The 19,994-nt window shown below is 38.8% G+C and overlaps 2 protein-coding genes across 2 annotated transcripts; one reads left to right on the top strand and one right to left on the bottom strand.

Annotated features, from left to right (window-relative positions):
- The first annotated feature begins 2,562 nt into the window (after window positions 1-2,562).
- On the top strand, window positions 2,563-7,865 carry LOC131367589 (zinc finger protein 883-like). Its single transcript, XM_058412969.1, has 5 exons — window positions 2,563-2,784; window positions 4,073-4,274; window positions 4,518-4,606; window positions 4,694-4,784; window positions 5,964-7,865. Exons 1-5 carry the CDS (start codon window positions 2,659-2,661, stop codon window positions 7,412-7,414), a joined length of 1,959 nt encoding a protein of 652 aa, XP_058268952.1. The 5' UTR covers window positions 2,563-2,658; the 3' UTR covers window positions 7,415-7,865.
- Window positions 7,866-8,092: 227 nt separating this feature from the next.
- Window positions 8,093-12,241, bottom strand: si:dkey-182i3.11 (toll-like receptor 7). Its single transcript, XM_058412968.1, has 2 exons — window positions 12,119-12,241; window positions 8,093-11,993 (listed from the first exon to the last, which is right to left on the bottom strand). Exon 2 carries the CDS (start codon window positions 11,975-11,977, stop codon window positions 8,447-8,449), a length of 3,531 nt encoding a protein of 1,176 aa, XP_058268951.1. The 5' UTR covers window positions 11,978-11,993; window positions 12,119-12,241; the 3' UTR covers window positions 8,093-8,446.
- Between the last annotated feature and the right edge of the window lie 7,753 nt (window positions 12,242-19,994).

Here is a 19,994-nt window from a genome sequence, read left to right as displayed (position 1 = left end):
TCTCACAAATGACCTTCTAGAGGAATGGTCAAAAATTCCCCTAAACAAACTCCTTAACCTTGTGGAAAGCCTTCCCAGAAGAGTTGAAGCTGTTATAGCTGCAAAGGGCGGGCCTATTCCATATTATATGCATGTGCATGTAAAGGCAGATGTCCCAAAACTTTTTTTTTTGCATATTTCTACCTGGATAAGCAAACTCTCTGTTGTAGATGTCTATGGAGAGTCTTTAAAGTTCAGCCATAGTGATCTTCTCATTAAGAGTGTAAGTAGTCCAGAACAAAACATATCAAAAACACATTCATTAACAATACATGATATAGGAATGACCAGAAAAGCATACATTTTTTTGCTTCATGAGTAACACAATAATGTTGTATCACAACAAATGTCATGTACACTACCGCCCTCATTTGGTTGCCATGTCATAACTGCAGTAATATTTATTTTGGCTTGATGAAAGTGAATGAAGTGCACAATAAGAAAGACATGATCCAGTGTTCCATAGAAACAGCCTACTGATACACTCAGGGGTAGTAAAAGTACCCACAGTGGTAAATTATTGCAAGGATCTGTAGCTACGGGTAATTAACTAGAGCTTTATTCTGATTCTCTCAATTATTAGCATGATCATAGCTGTGATTAAACAAACTAGTTGAACAGTAATAGCTGTCACTATACAAATTTCCTTCATAAACACAACCTCTATGTAGCAGCAGGTAGATTACAGGAATGTGTATTAGGTTGTGTTACATCTGTTATTGATTGCTAACTAAATATAAGATTTCTGGTGCAAAAAATCACCTTATGACTTTGCAAATATACGGAAATGTATAGAAGTGTTTTGAAATGTAATGATTAGAAAGCAGAGATCATTCAAGTTTTCATTCCTTTCATATTGTCACAGTGCACAGTGGTGCAGAAGATTTGCCACTTCACAGCTCCAGGAGTTTTGCACGGTCTCGCCGTGTCTGCGTGGGTTTACTCCAGTTGTCTGGGTTCCTCTGACCTTCCAAAAACATGCTGGGAAGTGGAGTGGATACACTAAACTGCCTCTAGTTTTAATGAGTATCCATTTTTTTGTGCATGAATGATGTCTGGTGTGGAGTGGTCTCTCTTCTACGGTGTAGCACCACCTTATACCCATGATCCCAAGGTAGGATCTGGATCCTGTGTGACCCTGACAAGGATAAAGCAGTTGGTTACTAACAATTAAATAAGGGGAAAAATGACTTTTTGAGAATTAGTTTCTTTTGAAATGTAGTAAGTAAAAGTCAAAAGTAACTTAACTTTATACTTATAATACTATAATACATACACTATATTGCCAAAAGTTTTGGGACATCTGCCTTTACATGAACATAAATATAATATAGAGTTGACTTGCCCTTCGCAGCTATAACTGTTCTGGGAAGGCTTTCCACAAGGTTTAGGAGTGTGTTTATGGGAATTTATGACCATTCCTTTAGAAGCACATTTGTAAGGTCAGGCACTGATGCTGAACTAGAAGGTCTGGCTCACAGTATCCACTCTAATTCATCCCAAAGGTGTTCTATCAGCTTGAGGTAAGGACTCTGTTTAGGCCAGTCAAGTTCCTCCACACCAAACTCTCTCATCCATGTCTTTATGGACCTTGATTTGTGCACTGGTGCACAGTCATGTTGGAACAGGAAGGGATCATCCCTTAAGGGGCCGAGCCCAACCCCTTAAAAACAACACCTGTATTCGATTATTTGGAAGGGTGTCCCAAAACTTTTGGCAATATAGTGTATATAATACTTAACTTAAATAAGTATATAATAGGTAGCTAGTTATAACTTAAGTAAAATACAAAATAATCTTTTTAGTTATTTTCCATTCTGTCTACATTCAATTACAATACCTACTATCGTACTAATACACTATAATATAGTCAAAAGTTTGTGGACACCTGACTGTCATGTGTTTACTGTGTTTTATACATCCCATTCCTGATTAATCCCTCCTTTGCTGTTATAATAAGCTCCACACTTCTGGAAGGATTTCCACCAGATTTTGGAGCATGACTGTGGGGATTTGTGATCATTCAGCCACAAGATTCAAGATTCATGATTTGAAGAACTTTATTAATCCCAGGGGGAAATTGCTTTGCCATGTTACAGTTGCTCTAATAAAAGCGGAAGAGAGAAAGAAAGAAAAAAGTACTATATACAAGGAGAAAACTGAAAAGAAAAAAAAACAAGTAAAAGAAACCGTGAAATAAGTAATAAATAAGTACAGATACTGTGCAAGTAATTGTGTAGAACTTTAATATTGCACACAGGGATTGTAAATTGGAGATAATTTATAATAGAGATCATTAGTGACGTCAGGCAGTGATGATGGGTGAGAAGGTCTGGGGTGCAGTCAGCTGAGTAAGAACAGCATGGGGTTGAGATCCAGCTGTCCAGTGTATATGTATATGTATAGTGTATATGACTGAGAGAGAGAGAGAGAGAGAGAGAGAGAGAGAGAGAGCGAGCGAGCGCTGCTGTTATTGTGAAATTCACACAGCCTAAAGGCGGAAGTGACGTTTGAAATCTTTGGTCGTTCGAGATGTATCACTAGCGACAATTAGCAATGTGTTAGCAAAACAGCTTCTGGGTTAGGAATTTAAAATAAGTGCATTTAGGTTGAGGCACAATGTCGCAGTATGAATTATTTCAAAGCCAAACCATGTCGATAATGACGCTGTTAGCCGACACAGCTCGTGCTGAGATCTACAGGGTTTATCATGATAACACAGATACAGAGAAAGCGCTCAAGCTGGTAAGTTTAGACGAAACGTGAACGATTTAAATGTTGGCTAACTAAAGTTAGCCACGTGGTGTAGCTGACAGGATATCTACACTAACTAAATCAGCAAGTGGTGTTTCACAAGTCTGTGCGCTTCACCAGCTACAGTTACAAAATCAAAGTCTTTGCTTTGTCGGATCTTTGAGCCGACTCGCATATTTGACTCCTTTTTTATGAATCTGAATGCTTCAATTGAAAACTCTTTTCAACATCTGAGCTTGTGAATGTGTTTGACTCACAGTGTGTGTGTGTGTGTGAGAGAGAGAGAGAGAGAGAGAGAGAGGCAAAGATATACTTCATAGTGTTAGACAGAGAGATCCGAAATCAGAATAAATGGAAATGTATCTTTATAACGAAGCACAGACACAGCAAAAATGAATATATTTTAGCACATTTCTAATTATTAATTAGAAGACAGTGAAATCTAATGATTCAGTTTTATTCATGGTTAAGGGAAGAAAAACAATCACTACTTGAAAGGAGTCGTTTGAGATGAGAAAGAGTCGGCTTAAGAGCCAACTAATCTGACTCCCTGAAAAGATCCGGAATTCCAGGCGCTAGTTCAGATTGAAAATCTTATTATATTTTGTGAGCAGTGATGGAAAGTACAGGAAGTTTACCCAAATTAAGTTCATAGACATGATATAAATTGCCATGTGCACAATAACTGAATAACTTATTTCAAGACAACACCAACAAAGCTCATAATGATACGTTAATTACAGTGGAAAGGGCACTACACAGTATACCCTGATCCTACAGGATATCAGAAGCACTGTGTAGTCCAGTGTGTTGTCAGAGTAAAACCCAACAGCTGTACAGACCACACATCCTGATTATCCTTATTTTTGTGGTTCAAGTGTTTAAAATGTGACTACACTATATTGCCAAAGGTTTTGGGTTGTCTGCCTTCACATGCATTTAATATGGAGTTTCATTTCACTGAAATAGAATTAACATTAAACCTAAACTTGAATTTGTATTCAATGGAAATAAACAACTGAAAAAAAAATCTTTTAATTAAACTTTTGTCAACCTCAGCAACTCATATTAGCTGCAGGTGCTATTAAAAATGCATTTGTACGAGACGAATCCTTTTATCAGAGTCTTAAAATGATCCCATTCAGGCTTCCTCTATTGAACATTTTTAGCACTGTTTTCTAGAACAACAATGATTTGCAAAATAGTGAGGACTGATAACTCTGTTACATTATATACAGTGTTTTTGGACAGCTGTTAACAACTATTTTGTCAATAACAGGCACAGCTTAATGCTGTCATGGAGTTTCTGGCGAAGGAGGCGGTACGAAAAATCTGCCTTCTGTTCAGGTTATGCAGTGTAGAGAAAGAGTGCAATGCGGTGGATTTGGCTAGTGCGCCTGAAAGATCAGGAAATGCACAGAGTCTGCCCGAGCCGAAGGAATCATCTCTACAACCCGAATATGTTCAAACTATAATATCCGGTAAGCACTTTACTCCATGCGAATTAATTAAATGATATTTTTCAGCAGTTAATACAGAATTAAATGCTTCAAAATTAATTAAGGCAGCTTGGAATGTGCTTGTTCTTTGTTTTATTTTGTTTGGTTTTAGTTTAGCATTATATGCATTGCATATGCATTAGTAATAGTAATCGAGCAGCTGTAGTATATAACATTTCAGATGCATTTTGCTCTTCTTGTACCACATTGTTTCTACTGTTCCAGGAGCAGCTGCATATCTCTTGAGTGGGGAAAAGCCACCAGCTTTACCACCAACTGCAACTCCACAGCAAGATGTCATCAAAGAAGACGAGGTCCGTTCAGACAAGAGCTTTCAGAGCTTGATTTTTCGGCGATATTTTGTTCTGAATATTTTTCCCTGTACTTTTTGTTCCTTTCAGTGTCCTGCCACTCAGGAGCTTGAATCAGCTACAGCTGTTAGCTCTTCTGTGAAGGTGGACGAAAATGGAGAAACCAGTTTGATAATGAAAGGTGAATGCTCTTATTTCAGGACGTGTTATTTTCTTATAGACTGGGAACAGTGATGTCAGCAACACTAAATCAGTCCGTTTGTTTTACATGAGTATAAATGATAGACAAATCACTAACCAAGGAAAAGCAGATTATTTGAGCTATCAGTTTTTACTTATCAGCCATTTCCTAGCAGTTTCCCATCTATCAAACAGAAAAACATTATTTTATGCGTAAAGGTTCGAGTTTATATATTTCTTGATTAGGTGGGATAATGTACCTATTCTTGCAGCTATGTAAAAAATGGGAACACATTCAGGCTTTTGTGTGCTGAATGGACTGAATGGTTTGGTCTGTACTTTACCTTGTAAAGTACAGAGAACTTGTTACGGTGTACATCCATCCATCCATCCATCCAATCTCTACACCACTTATCCTACTGGGTTGTGGGGACCCTGGAGCCTATGCCAGGAGAGTCGGGGCACAATGGCAGTGTACACCCTGGACAGGATGCTACTCTATCGCAGGGCAACCAAAGTGCACTTAATTTGCATGATTCTTATTTAGCAAGGGATTAGCCTCCTGGTGGTCCAGCGTCAGTATCCTGCACTCTCATTACCATGGCCCGGGTTTGATTCCCGGGCAGGCAGCTAACCCAGCCATTGAAGAGTTAACTCTCAGTGCCAGTCCCAAGCCTGGATTAAATGGGAGGGTTGCATCAGGAAGGGCATCCGGCTTAAAACCTGTGCCAAAATAAAACATGCGGACTAATGATCCGCTGTGGCGACCCCACACAGGGAGCAGCCGGAAAAAGAACAACAACAACATGTATAGCAAGGGATTAAACATCACTGTTGGTCACTTTATTAAAGTTGTGATGTTGCTTCTAGACTCCAACTCTAAAAGGCCATTTGATTAGACTACTGACAATTTTAGCAAGAGTGATTCTGTGGAAATTGAGTTTAACCAATTTTAGCTGCATTCATGTCCTGTGAGCTTATGTAGTATGCGAAAGACAGATAACTGAATTCAGAACGAATGGAGTACTTACTCAGATATGCAACAGCTTGCTGTTGTCAAATTTTGGGACCCTGGATAATATTCAGCAGAAATGTGCCACACTGTCTGGCAGAAGGGTGTTAGACCTGCTCTTCATCAGTATGCAAACTAAACACCATTGTTTGATTGTTTTTGCTACAGATGCGGGCTCTTCTGCTGTTGAAGCTAATAATGCAGTAATTACTCCAGCTGTACAAGCCACTGTGCAACCAGCCGAGCTGAAGAAGAACACGTACTATAAATGTGATGTGTGTGAAAGGACTTTTACAATGAAGCGTTACCTAATGCGGCACAAGCAAGTACACTCCAAAACAGCTCATCACACCTGTAATGTGTGTGGGAAAAAATACAGGTTTTTAAGAGCACTGAACAAGCACCTCTTGTCTCATGGCAAAAAGAAGAGAGAGACACATCCATGCAAAACATGCGGGAAAAGCTTCGTAAATCTGGACAAGCACGAACTCATCCATTTAAATGTGAAGCCGTATCTGTGTGGCGTGTGTGGAAAAGGCTTCACTCTAGAATCGGTTTTACTGGTACACCAGAGACTCCATACGGGAGAAAAGCCGTATCAGTGTGAGACGTGTGGGAAACGCTTCACTCAATCCAGCACCCTTCACATTCACAAGAGGGTTCACTCAGAAGTGAAGCCCTGGAAGTGCAGCCTGTGTGACAAGAGTTTCAAGAGGCAGTCCAGCTTGAAAAAGCACAGTATAGTTCACACTGGAGAGAAGCCACACACGTGTGAAACATGTGGCCAGAAGTTTGGTCATAGGGAAAATCTGAAAAGGCATGTCCTTAATCACTCAGGCATAAAGCAGTACCCGTGCACAGTCTGTGGTAAGCGCTACAGTCAGATGAGCTCGCTAAAGGAACACATGCCAGTGCATGGAACAGCCAAACCCTTCATGTGTGACACATGTGGAAAGACCTTTGTGTACAATTATGCCCTGAAAAATCACATGTGGACACACACGGATACTAGTAACGCACATGGGGCTGAAAAGAACCCTCAGTGCTGTGAAGTCTGTGGGAAATGCTACAGCTCCTCTTATGCTTTGAAAATGCATCAGAGGCTTCACTCTGAAGACAATCCGTTTAACTGTAAGGTGTGTGACAAGACTTTCAGCAGTATGTCTGGCCTGTATGCACATGAACAGCGTCATACAGGGGTGAATGTTTTCAGGTGTGAGCTATGCAAAAAGACTTTTGTTAACAAAGCGTATCTGAAAGTGCATGAGTTTTTGCACACCAAAGAAAAAGTCCATAAATGCTTGCTTTGTGGAAAAGGATTCAGTCTACCCAATGCACTTAAGCTGCACATGCTTATACACACCGGTGACAAACCCCATAAGTGTGAAATATGTGGCATGGCTTTTCGCTTATTGGGAAATTTACGGAGGCATAACCGAGTTCACACTGGAGAGAAGCCATTTAGTTGTGAAGTTTGTGGGAAAAGCTTTAGCCAGCCGAACAACGTGAAGGCTCACATGCAGATGCACACTGGTGTCAAACCATACGCTTGTCAGAAATGTGGGAAGAAGTATGCTTATGTTAGGAATTTCAACGATCATAAATGTGTGCCTGTGTAAAATTTGACAAGCGTTGTCATTGGTCAGGCTGCCTCAGTTCAGTGGCAGAGGAGACAACATTGCCAACAAGACATTCATGCAACATAGCATGCAGAGATGTCCAGTCTAATAATAATGATAATTATAATAACAATTATAACAACAACAATTTATTTTTATTTTTTATTTTTTATTTTTTTTGCATTTTTTTTTTTTTTGCATTTCGTCTGATCACTTTTAAGTAACACAGTAGAAAGATGTAGAAAATAGAAATTCTGGACATATTTTCATGCCCAGAACATGGGCATATTATTTATATCAGTATTTAAAATACAGAAAGTATGTCAGTCAGCAAATTTAAAATGTTTTTCACAAAGCATGTTTGTTATTTTATGTAAAGAATTTTTACAGCTGCTCAGCTTCTACTAATGCAGTTCAAGAAATAAAACACTTCTTTGTGTCTCTTAATCTACTGACATTAAATCCAAATAGCTCTTTAAACAACACTGACATGTTTACTCATGAAAATAGTCATTTACTGAATCAATAAAGCACAGTGAAGCTATCATTTGAATGAATATTTAGCCTGTATTATAAAGCAAAACATAAAAAATGTATTATTATTATTATTATTATTATTATTAATATTAATATTATTATTATTTTCTGTGTCATATTTTTATATTTTTAGTAGACACATCAGTGGGTAGGTGGTATGGTCGTGACCTGTATTTGGGTAATAAAAATCTACTAATATTCTTTCTTGTAGTATTTGAAAAGACATAAGCACAGAGAAATATTTACTTTTGCAAGCGATAACAGAAGCATTTTATTTGTATGCCATTTAATAATGCACATAATCACAAAGCAGGTTCAGAACAAAAGCTATTAAAGGTTATACAAGATGCCAGGTTTGAGGCTAAAATAAAAACAAAAATGGTATTGAATCGTTGATAGTCACATTTTTAAACAGCTGTAGTTTAAGTTTACGATGCATCTTTTGTGCTACAGCAAAAGGAAGCAAAATCAGTTTGCAAACAAAAAACAACGATCTCACAGAATGTAAGCACACACAGTGACAACTGTTAGAATGGTTATTATCTGTGTGTGTGGTTTACATACAGGGAAATGTGCAGCACTGACACAATGTTTATCTGAGACAGGAAGAGAACGATGTCTAGAGCAGGTAGCTTTATCCTTTACTAACTGACTATTCTTACGGATCCATGTACTGACATAGGTAGACGCACAAGAGCAGTCCCATGGATTTGCTCTGAGATATATGGATTTCAGTGCTGTCATATCCGCCAGGGTCCCTTCATCCAGTGACTGTAATTGGTTCGATCGGAGATGAAGCTGTTTCAAGTTCTTCAGGCCTTGAAATTGTACATTGGCAAGATGCTGGAGCTTGTTGTTATCCAAATCAAGCTCTTGCAAAAAGGTCAAAGTAGAGAATACTGTTGGGGGTAAGTGGGACAGGAGGTTGTTTTGCAAGAAGAGTTTCTGCAGCCTGCCGAGTGTCCTGAAAATGTCATGTGGTAGTTTATCGAGTTTGTTGAAACTCAGGTGTAACTCTCTTAATGTTGTCAAGTCCTTGAAATCATCACTGGACAGGGAACTCAAAACATTGTTAGCCAAGTCGAGCATTCTCAGGTTTTGAAGCCCCGCGAAAAACCCAGTTGGGATCCTCTCTATCTGGTTCATATTTAGCCCGAGCTCCCGTAAGTCGTGAAGACCAGTCAGCATCTCAGCATGGAGAAGAGAAATGCTGTTGTTACTGAGTCTCAGAGAACGGAGTCTGTTAAGGCCTTTGAAAGCAAACCGTGAAACGAAGTGAATGTGATTGTTCATCAGTTGTAGAATCTTCAGATGTTGTGCTTTGTGTAGAAAATGCTTGGGAATTCTCATAATAACGTTGTTGTTTAGATAGATTTGCTGCAGCTTTGTCAGTGTTCTAAATAAAGAGAAGTTGAGCTCCAAGATGTGATTGTTGTCCAGCTGTAATTCTCGGAGTTCGGTCAATGGGTGGAATAGATCTGGTGTGATGACAGAGATATTATTTCGTTCAAGCACCAATTCTCTTAATTTGGTCAGATTGTTTAATAAGCCATTGGGAAGTGATGGCAGATCATTGTGGTACAAGTTAAGAACGTCCAGGTTGCCCAAGTCTTGGAACACATTTGAGGAGAGATCCTGCAACTGGTTGAAGCTCAAATCTAGTTCAGAAAGCTGGAAAAGCCCCGCCAGGGAGTTCTCATGCAAAATAACAAGTTGATTTTTGCTTAAATCCAATTTCCTTAATTCAGATAGTCCAGAGAAAGCATTTTCAGGGACAAAGGTGATTGCATTTTTCTGCAGGTAGAGGCTAGTGAGATTGGTAGTATACTTAAGGGCACCACTGGGGATAGAAGTGAGCTTGTTTTTGCTAAGATCAAGATTAGTCAATCTCAGTGAATGCTTAAATGTTCCATTCTCTGCACTTTTCAAGTGGTTGTTGGACAAATAGTGCCTGATTGCAGTGGTGCAGTTTATATCCATCGTCTCTGTATTATTACTGACCAAAAGCTCCTCAAGTTTGGCATCTGTTAGTGAGGCTGGGGATTTCACATGATCATTGGTTGGTGGTGTAATGTTAAAAAGATCATTGGAGTTTTTGGGTAAAATCTTTGTCAGGACGTTGTTTGTCAGTGCTGTGCATGAGGATGAGTTAAACCCAGAGATATGATGACTATCCGTGTCGAAATCTCCGAGTTCGGTTGGTGGATAAAATAGATCCGGTAAGATGTCAGAAAGATAATTGCTATCTAGCCGTAGTTCAGTTAATTCCGTCAAATTGGTGAACACACCATTAGGAAGTGAAACCAGAGCATTTTGGTGCAATTTAAGGATCTTCAGTTTCCCCAAGTCTTGAAGTGCACTTGTAAAGGTTTGCAGTTGGTTGAAGCTCAAATCTAACTCCACAAGATTGAACAGAAACATCAGGGACTTCTCATTTAAATTTAAAATGGCATTATTGCTCAAGTCTAGTTTCCTCAGTGCAGACAGTCCTGAGAAAGCATTTTCAGGGATGAATGTGATTGCATTTTTCTGCAGGTAAAGACTTGTGAGATTAGAGGTATCCTTAAGTGCAAGGATGGGCACAGATGTAAGCCTGTTTTCACTGAGATCAAGATGAGTCAGGACCTGTACACCCTTGAATGTCCCTTCCTCTAAGTTTTTCAAATGGTTGTTGGACAAAGAGAGTTTCTTCAGATTAGTGTAGTTTTCAAATACGTGCTTATCTATCGCCCAGATTTTATTATTGCTCAGGTTAAGGTCGCTAAGTTTCGGGTCCCCTTGTGAGGATTGGTGCTGGGCATGACGAAGTGGCAATGGTTCCTTGTGTAAAATGCCCATTGAAATTTTTGACAGTTGATTGTTGCTTAGATCCAGTTGTTTAAGCTTTCTCATTGGTGCAAAAGAGGATAGGTTGAGGTCTGAGATACGATTAATGTCAAGCTGTAAAAACCTGAGCTTTGAAAGTGGCCGAAATAGATCTGGTGGGATCACCTGAATATTATTTCTGTCAAGCTGTAGTTCTTTTAATTTTTTCAAATGATTAAACAGGTCATTTGGAAGAAATGTCAATGCATTGTGATATAGATTAAGGTTTTCTAGTTTTCTTAGAGCCTGAAACTGCTGTGAGGAGAGAGACTGCAACTGGTTGAGACTCAAATCTAGTTCAGCAAGTTCACCAAGACCACTGAAAGAGCTCACAGCTAAAAAATCAATGCGGTTACTGTACAGATGCAGTTTTTGTAACACTGATAGCCCAGAGAAAGCATTTTCAGGAACATACCTGATGGCGTTTTTCTGCAAGTAGAGGCTGATGAGATTAGTGGTGTCCTTAAGGGCATCAGTGGGAACAGTGGTAAGCATGTTGCTACTGAGATCAAGGTGAACCAGGCCAATGGCACTTCGGAAGGTCCCTTGATTTACACTTTTCAAACGGTTGTGAGACAGGAAGAGCCTGTTTAGATTGACACAGTTCTCAAACACACACGTATCTAGCACCTCTATGTTATTACTGTTCAGGTGGAGCTCCCTAAGTTCAGATGCTTCTTCAAAAGTGCCACAGGAGAGAGTATGTATGTGGTTTAAGCTCAAACTAAGAGTTTGAAGTTTCCACAGACCTTGGAGGAACTTCTGTGGGATAATTTTGACATTGTTTTCAGTGAGGTCCAAGTAGGTCAGATTCTTCAGTTCTTGAAACAGTCCAGTCTTGAAAGTACTAAGTCCATTTCCTCTTAGATGCAGATGAGTAAGGTTTCCCATATTCCCGAGTCTGGTAGCACCAGTGAGCCATTCACTAAGGTTGTTGCTGGTAAGATCTAATATGTGTAACTCTTCTAAACCTTTACTAGGAAGAGCCCGGATCCTGTTGTTGCTTACGAAGAGATGCTTGGTACCTTGCAAAGGTAGAGGCAATTCCAACAGATTCTTGTTTAAACAAGTGATTGTGGTGTTGTCTACACACTCACAAGATGTTACACAAGCGTCAGCCACAGCAATGATGGTCATGATAGCACTGAATTGTGTAAGCATGGTTCAAAATTTTGACCTAAATGCAAAATAAACAACACTTCAGTGAGGATCTCAAATCAGGAAATAAATAAATATATAAATAAAATAAAATAAAATAAAATAAATAAATATATATATATATAGTTTCTAAGTAAAACTTACCAATAAATTGTACAGTATCCAAAGGTTTTCAGTGTATTTGAAGAAAGGAAATCAGACTCAGCAAAGCTGTTGTTTGCATATGGACGCACATCTACATCTATTTAAGAAGAAAAACCACTGGTGACATCGTATTCGACAAGAATGTACCTGATTCCTGCCACATCAAAGGAAAGAGAAATGCGTGAAGTAGAAGAGGCATTAAAATGCAGAGATAAGCAGTGCAGAAATGCTTACAGTGCATTATGAGGATATTGCTTGCATGTAATATTTGAGCAGCATAAAGTATGAGGAGGAAAAAAAATGATCAGGTTTATGAAGGGAAATGTTTAGTGTCCTTGTTTGTGTGTGTAATACCATCTCACTATTTATTAAATAAAATATGCTTAGTAGTAATGTGTTAAATACTATGATTACTAGTTTACAGAAAGTATTTGTTTTTATGTGTGTGTGGGGGGGGGTGTTTAAAATTCTATACAAATCAATTACAAAAATTCAGTTATTATCAGCACTATATTATATAGACTATAGCTTACTCTATAAAGTATTAAAGGTTTTGTGTACCTAATGTATAGAGGTGCTGCTTTCTGTGCCAGTTTCAAGCCTGTATGTGCAAACAGGGCAGGATGGTGGTGCAGCGTTTCCAGTGTTCTCTTTGTGTCTGTTTTCAGTCGCTCTCATTATTTTAAATATAATGTGCTCTGCACTGGTAAAAATAAAAAAGGCATTTGAATTTGCTGCTCATTTTTGTGCAAAATGAACTGAAACTTGAGGAGCTGGTCTATTTGGACTCTAAGGTGATTTTAAATGGCCTGATGACAGAAGCATCTGGCTGTAGATACTTTACCTCAATCAGGTACGTACTGATACTGAGCATTTTATTATATTGTAATTTGATTCATTTGTATCATGTATGACTGCTATTTGTTGAATCTGCACAAACTGTGCTGCTGCCTATCTTGGCTAGGATGCTCTTGCAAAAGAGATTTTTTATCTCATTGCGCTTTTCCTGGTAATATAAAGGAAAAATGAAAATTTTTTAAAATCCTGCAAGGTAGATTTGGCACATTTTTTTTATAAATTGCCCCAAGATGTGACTGGGTGTGTGTGGGTGGATGTGTGTGTGTGTGTCCGCATGCTGACTTGGGATGGACTAGGGTGCCATCCAAGGTATATTCCCACCTCATGGAATCAGAATCACCTCAGGATAAGCTCTGGATCCACTATGACCCTGAAGAAGACAAAGAAGTTGATGAATGAAGCTACCTGCAACAAATGGTGAAATATTCTCATTTTTTTCTAATGTATTTTTATCACCAGCCACAAGATGGTGTGATTGGGATGTTCTGACTTTGCTACATTGAACTAATGATCAGCTCTATTAGCATTGCTTGACTGGGCCCACTAACTCTCAGGGTACAAGGTAGGCATACATCTTTTCTGTTGTAGCTGAGTCACTGACTGTCTTCAAATGAAATGTGGAGACCGACCTTTTCCTGAAGCACTTAAACTATATATTAATTAAACTCTCTCGCTCTCTCTCTCTCTCTCTCTCTCTCTCTCTCTCTCTCTCTCTATATATATATATATATATATATATAGGGGTTGGACAATGAAACTGAAATGCCTGGTTTTAGACCACAATAATTCATTAGTATGGTGTAGGTCCTCCTTTTGCGGCCAATACAGCATCAATTCGTCTTGGGAATGACAGATACAAGTCCTGCACAGTGGCCAGAGGCATTTTGAGCCATTCTTCTTGCAGAATAGTGGCCAGGTCACTACGTGATGCTGGTGGAGGAAAACGTTTCCTGACTCGCTCCTCCAAAACACCCCAAAGTGGCTCAATAATATTTAGATCTGGTGACTGTGCAGGCCATGTGAGATGTTCAACTTCACTTTCATGTTCATCAAACCACTCTGTCACCAGTCTTGCTGTGTGTATTGGTGCATTATCATCCTGATACACGGCACCGCCTTCAGGATACAATGTTTGAACCATTGGGTGCACATGGTCCTCCAGAATGGTTCGGTAGTCCTTGGCAGTGACGCGCCCATCTAGCACAAGTATTGGGCCTAGGGAATGCCATGATATTGCAGCCCAAACCATCACTGATCCACCCCCATGCTTCACTCTGGGCATGCAACAGTCTGGGTGGTACGCTTCTTTGGGGCTTCTCCACACCGTAACTCTCCCGGATGTGGGAAAGACAGTGAAGGTGGACTCATCAGAGAACAATACATGTTTCACATTGTCCACAGCCCAAGATTTTCGCTGCTGGCACAAGTGACCAAAGGTTTGGCTATAGCAGCCCAGCCATGCACATTGACCCTGTGGAGCTCCCGACGGACAGTTTTGTGGAAACAGGAGAGTTGAGGTGCATATTTAATTCTGCAGTGAGTTGGGCAGCTGTGGTTTTATGTTTTTTGGATACAATCCGGGTTAGCTCCCGGACATCCCTTTCAGGCAGCTTCCTCTTGTGTCCACAGTTACTCCTGTTGGATGTGGTTCATCCTTCTTGGTGGTATGCTGACATTACCCTGGATACCGTGGCTCTTGATACATCACAAAGACTTGCTGTCTTAGTCACAGATGTGCCAGCGAGATGCACACCAACAATTTGTCCTTTTTTGAACTCTGATATGTCACCCATAATGTTGTGTGCATTGCAATATTTTAAGCAAAACTGTGTTATTACTCTGCTAATCAAACCTTCACATTCTGCTCTTACTGGTGGAATGTGCAATCAATGAAGATTGGCCACCAGGCTGGTCAAATTTAGCCATGAAACCTCCAACACTAAATTGGCCAGTGTTTCAGTTTCATTGTCCAACCCCTGTGTGTGTGTATATATATATATATATATATATATATATATATATATATATATATATATATATATATATATATATATATATGCTATATTTCCTCCAAACAGAGTTTTAAACTGATCCTTAGTCTGTGACCTAGTGAACCAGGGTCTGAATCTGAATAAGGACATCTCCAAAATGCCAGAAATGTTTTCACTGTTTTCACTGTATGCTTCCTGTAGACCAGGTGACCATGTGTCTCATCTGCAAAATCTTGTATCTCTCCATCACTGCATGTAACCCTGGGTAAACTGACACACTTATGTTTATTTTTCCTTTACATCGGAAAGATTTCTATTGACAGAGGCCACTCAGGTGCTTGTTCAGTCGCTCCAGTCTCATTTTAAGAACACACTATTGCAGCTCATTCCACACAGATCTGCCTCTGAGCACCATTCTACCTCTGCAACTGATCCAGAATGCAGTTTCATGACTTGTTTTCAATCTTCTCAAGTTCTTCCACACCACTCCATTGCTACACTCCCTCCACTGGTTTCCTGTATCTGCCTTCATCAGATTTGAAAGATTGATGCTTGGCTACTAAACAGAAATAGACTAGTATCCATCTACCTTAAATCACTTGTCACATTCAGCACTGCACCCTGCTCCTATCCTATCCTCTAAGCATTGCTCAGTTTGTCCCACCATCTCTTGAGTACAAGGAAGGTATGCATCAAGACTCTTTTGTCTTCTGGTGGCTAGGTGGGGCCCTAGATGTCCGAACAGCCGAGTCAATGGTTCATCAATTCAAAGCCAAGATTAGTGCCCTATTGAATATCTGTGAGGAGACCTGAAGAATGCAGTTCACAGAGACGCTCCCTATCTAATTACATTGAGCTTGAGAGCTTGAAAAAACCTATTCAAGAAGCTGTAATTGCTGCCAGGGTGCTTCAACAAAGTTCTGAATGAAGGGCCTGAAAACTTCTAATGTAAGTTATAATCTAAATTAGATAGTTCAGTTTTTGATTTTGACTTTTTTTTAATTTAATTTAAGTCTTTAACACAATAAAGTCAGAAAAGTGTGAGAACTGAAGTCCTGTTATCCCAACATTTAATGCCAGAGTAATCTATTTCAGGGTGTAATTAATTACTAATACGTGGTGCACTTTTCTAGCAAATACACAGTTTTTGTTCAACGTACACACACACACACACACACACGAAGAATGGAAACAAAATAACTTGAAAAGTTAGCAATAGTTTAGAATAACAATAGTTTTAAAACATGCAAATTGCCAAAGTATATATATATATATATATATATATATATATATATATATATATATATATATATATAAAGGCCGCTAAGAGACTTTGTACCCCTGAAGCACAAAATGTGGCCCTTGGGATGGGGGAGGGCATGTAGCAGGAAGCAGATTTTTGGCAGCACGCACAGCATGCTGTTGAAGTGACTTCATTGTCATTTTTCACAGGCATTTTCCTGTAAGCTATATATAGGTATAAGGTTTCTTCTAACTAGATAAAAGCATAAAGAGCTGTTTTGACCCTTATTTCAGCTGCATATGCCACCTACATAAACATAAACATACATCATGTTATATTACTTCAATCTAAAGTTATTTGTCTTGCATATTATTAGAAACTTCATTGTCTAACAAACTAACACTGTCATTAAGTTTCTAATGGATTATCCATGTTGAAATAGTAAGTCAAATTCTTTCATTCAAACCATTTATGTCATGTTAAACAACACTGGGCTACCGGAAAAACAGAGGAAGTGGAAGGAAAGGGCAAGGAAACTGGTCCAACACTGCTCTCTACCGGTAAGAAAGTACATTTTATATTTAGTTAATTAAACTACTATCTAATTAACTTCATGCTACAGACCCATATTTGCTACAGCCACAGATTGCAGTAGATAAGACTGAGGACTGGTATAAAGTAATTTGATATTGCGGTGCAGAAAGTCATCCTTGATTTATACTGAATGAACTGTGTAGGAATTAGCCAATAACTGTTATATGATTTACACAGATCAGGCATAACATTATAAGCACTGATTATCTCCTCATCATGGCACCTGTTAGTGGGTGGGATATATTAGGCAGCAAGTGAACATTTTGTCCTCAAAGTTGATGTTTTAGAAGCAGGAAAAATGGGCAAATGTAAGGATTTGAGCAAGTTTGATGAGGGCCAAATTGTGATGGTTAGACGACTGGATCAGAACATCTCCAAAACTGCAGCTCTTGTGGGGTGTTCCTGGTCTGCAGTGGTCACTATCTATCCAAGGAAGGAACAGTGAAGAACCGACGACAGGGTCATGGGTGATCAAGGCTCATTGATGCATGTGGAGAGTGAAGGCTGGCCCGTGTGATCCAATCCAACAGACTGAGCTACTGTTGCTCAAATTGCTGAAGAAGTTAATGCTGTTTCTGATAGAAAGGTGTCAGAATACACAGTGCATGATGGGTCAGGACTGTTTAGGCAGCAAAAGGGGGACAAACACAATATTAGGCAGGTGGTCATAATGTTATGCCTGGTCAGTGTACATTCTTTCTGTTTTTTCCCTTATCTTTCTGTGCCTTCATACATATTAATAAGCTGGAATTTAAAAAATATAACTATTACTATGTATGCACTTCTGAATACCGAAAGAATGTTTTTCCAACAGCTAGTAGTTTAATTTGAGAGCTTTTGTTGTTCTTGTTGCGGTTAAACACATATTTAGTAAACCTGTAATGTGTAGTAAAGACATGTAAAAATCCATAACTGGGTTATATAATGGCCTGCAATCCACAGGCATCACTAAATGTTGACTGACCCTTTCTGTGATGGTCTGCCAGGCCTGTAGCACCACTTCACTCTTGTTTACATTAACTGAAATACATGCCAAGTGCATTTCTAGTGAGATGATTCCTTCACAAAAGCAAACTACTGAATAAGTACTATTAACTAAACCTCTAACAGATGATATAGTTGGACCCACTAATAACTTAATACATATAATTTGGTATATCTAAAAGGGTAATAGCAACGTTTTTCCTGTTTAATGCTACTTCATTTGCTAATTCTGCAGCCGCTCCTTGGTTAAATCAGCTGAGTTTTAGTGTTTTGAAAACTGTACAGCTATAAAACTTGCCATAAAGTGTTTTACTCAGATCAACATTAACAAATTATTGTTTAGCTTGAGGTCACTGTGTAATACTAACATCAGTGCATGTGACCATGAAAAAAACCTGACAGATTTAAACAAGGCCATTTACCAACACTCCAGTTAGTGATGTGGAAAGTTCCTCACTGTGATGCTGACCTTTGGGATATTTTATACCCTGGTTTTACCTTCCATTTTAATTATGTATGTAATCGGAAATGTCCGATATCAGATAATCATATATGATCAATAGAGTAATAAAATCTACATTATACAGTGTGAATCTATTTTCCATCAGTGATTGCAACAAACAGAAAACATATAATATTATTTTTTTGTAAATTCATTTAAATTAATTAACAGAGGTAGTGGTGAAGCTTAAGCATGAATAACAGCCTGTAGGTATGAGCTGATGATTATTTTTTTATATACATATGAAAGTAATTAAACCAGGGCAAAGTACAACTTTCATAGTGTATAAAATAACATTTTATGCCTGTTTCCTAGTAAATGTTCAAGATTTATGAGTTCTTCACACAACCTTATATGAAGTGCCAATAGATGTTTGGGGTACATTAAATCCTGGAAATCATTCATTTCACTTGGTAACTCAATTCAGAAGTAGTCTGACATGAACTGAAAATACCAACAGATGTGTGGCAACTCATGAAAGTATAAAAGCACAGTGAACTGTGTTATACCTTACTTATGAAATTCTATTAAATATATAAAAATGTTTGGACCAAAAAGTGTTAAGCCAAAAATCATTTCCATTCAGAGAGCACTATATACACTATATGGCCTGAATATTGCAGACACCTTGCCAAAAAGTCATTTTATCGGATGAATTTGTATGCCATAGCATTACACAGATATATCTTGCTATCCATCCATCCATCCATTGTCTATACTTGCTTATTCCTAATTAGGGTCACGGGGGTCTGCTGGAGCCTATTCCAGCGCACATAGGGCAAAAGGCAGGGGTACATCCTTGACAGGTCGCCAGTCTTTCGCAGTATGTCTTGCTATACTTTTGTTATGCTAAGATATGTTCCAGTATGATCAAGGTCCACAAAGACATGGTTTGTTGATATTTAAGAAATATTCAAGCACAGAGCCTTGATCTCAACCCCAGCAAACACCTTTGGGATGAACGGGAAAGCTAACAGCACACCAGGCCTCCTCACAGTCGTATCTGATCTCAAAAATGGTCTTGTGTTTGAACAAATCCCCACAGCCATGCTCGAAAATCTTGTGCAAAGCCTTCTCAGAAGAGCGAAAGTTATAATAACAGCAAAAGGAGGAGACTAAATCTAGTTCAACAGTGTTCAACAAGCACATGGGTGTGATGGTCAGATGTCCACAAATATTTGGCCATATAATATATGAACTCATTGTGTGATTTTACAGAATAGCTAACGTGTTTGATATCCATTTGCCACAGACTCTGTATACTGAACTAGCTAGCAAGCTAGCTTAACAAAGTTCTTTTGTTTGTTACGGTGTAATAAAAGTGCTTAGAATATAATTATAAAAGAATATAATTAAATGAGATGAAATCCCATGTTCATTTCCGCCAGTGACAAATATGTGATAGATTAAGCTAAATTAGCTAGCTAGGTTTTTTTGGGGGGGGAGGCGATACGACTTTGGGGGCGTTACCAATATGCATATTCATATACAGTCACAATTTTTAATGACGTCAAACGTGTAGATTTTTTTTTTTTTAATAATCACGTGGTCACTGTAAAGCATGTAAAATAGCATGTGTGCTAGTCGCGCTTATCTACAGTATAGCGGCCTACTCGGGCTTGTGCTAAGTGAATGAAAGGGCGAATTGTCTCTTTAAGAAGCTGTGTGTGTGTGTGTGTGTGTGTGTGTTTAACCGCAGCCCAG

Source organism: Hemibagrus wyckioides, linkage group LG17 (genome assembly GCF_019097595.1).
Source record: "Hemibagrus wyckioides isolate EC202008001 linkage group LG17, SWU_Hwy_1.0, whole genome shotgun sequence".
Lineage (NCBI taxonomy): Eukaryota > Metazoa > Chordata > Actinopteri > Siluriformes > Bagridae > Hemibagrus > Hemibagrus wyckioides.
The sequence above is the reverse complement of the archived record's forward strand: the minus strand, read 5'-3'. Positions and strand labels throughout refer to the sequence as shown.

Bases quoted from the DNA above. Each gene is read 5' to 3' on its own strand.
- LOC131367589 (XM_058412969.1), top strand. From the start codon at position 2,659: ATGTCGCAGTATGAATTATTTCAAAGCCAAACCATGTCGATAATGACG. The intron at 2,785-4,072 runs GTAAGTTTAGAC...TGTCAATAACAG, and splicing joins CAGAGAAAGCGCTCAAGCTG to GCACAGCTTAATGCTGTCAT. The intron at 4,607-4,693 runs GTCCGTTCAGAC...TGTTCCTTTCAG, and splicing joins ATGTCATCAAAGAAGACGAG to TGTCCTGCCACTCAGGAGCT.
- si:dkey-182i3.11 (XM_058412968.1), bottom strand. From the start codon at position 11,977: ATGCTTACACAATTCAGTGCTATCATGACCATCATTGCTGTGGCTGAC.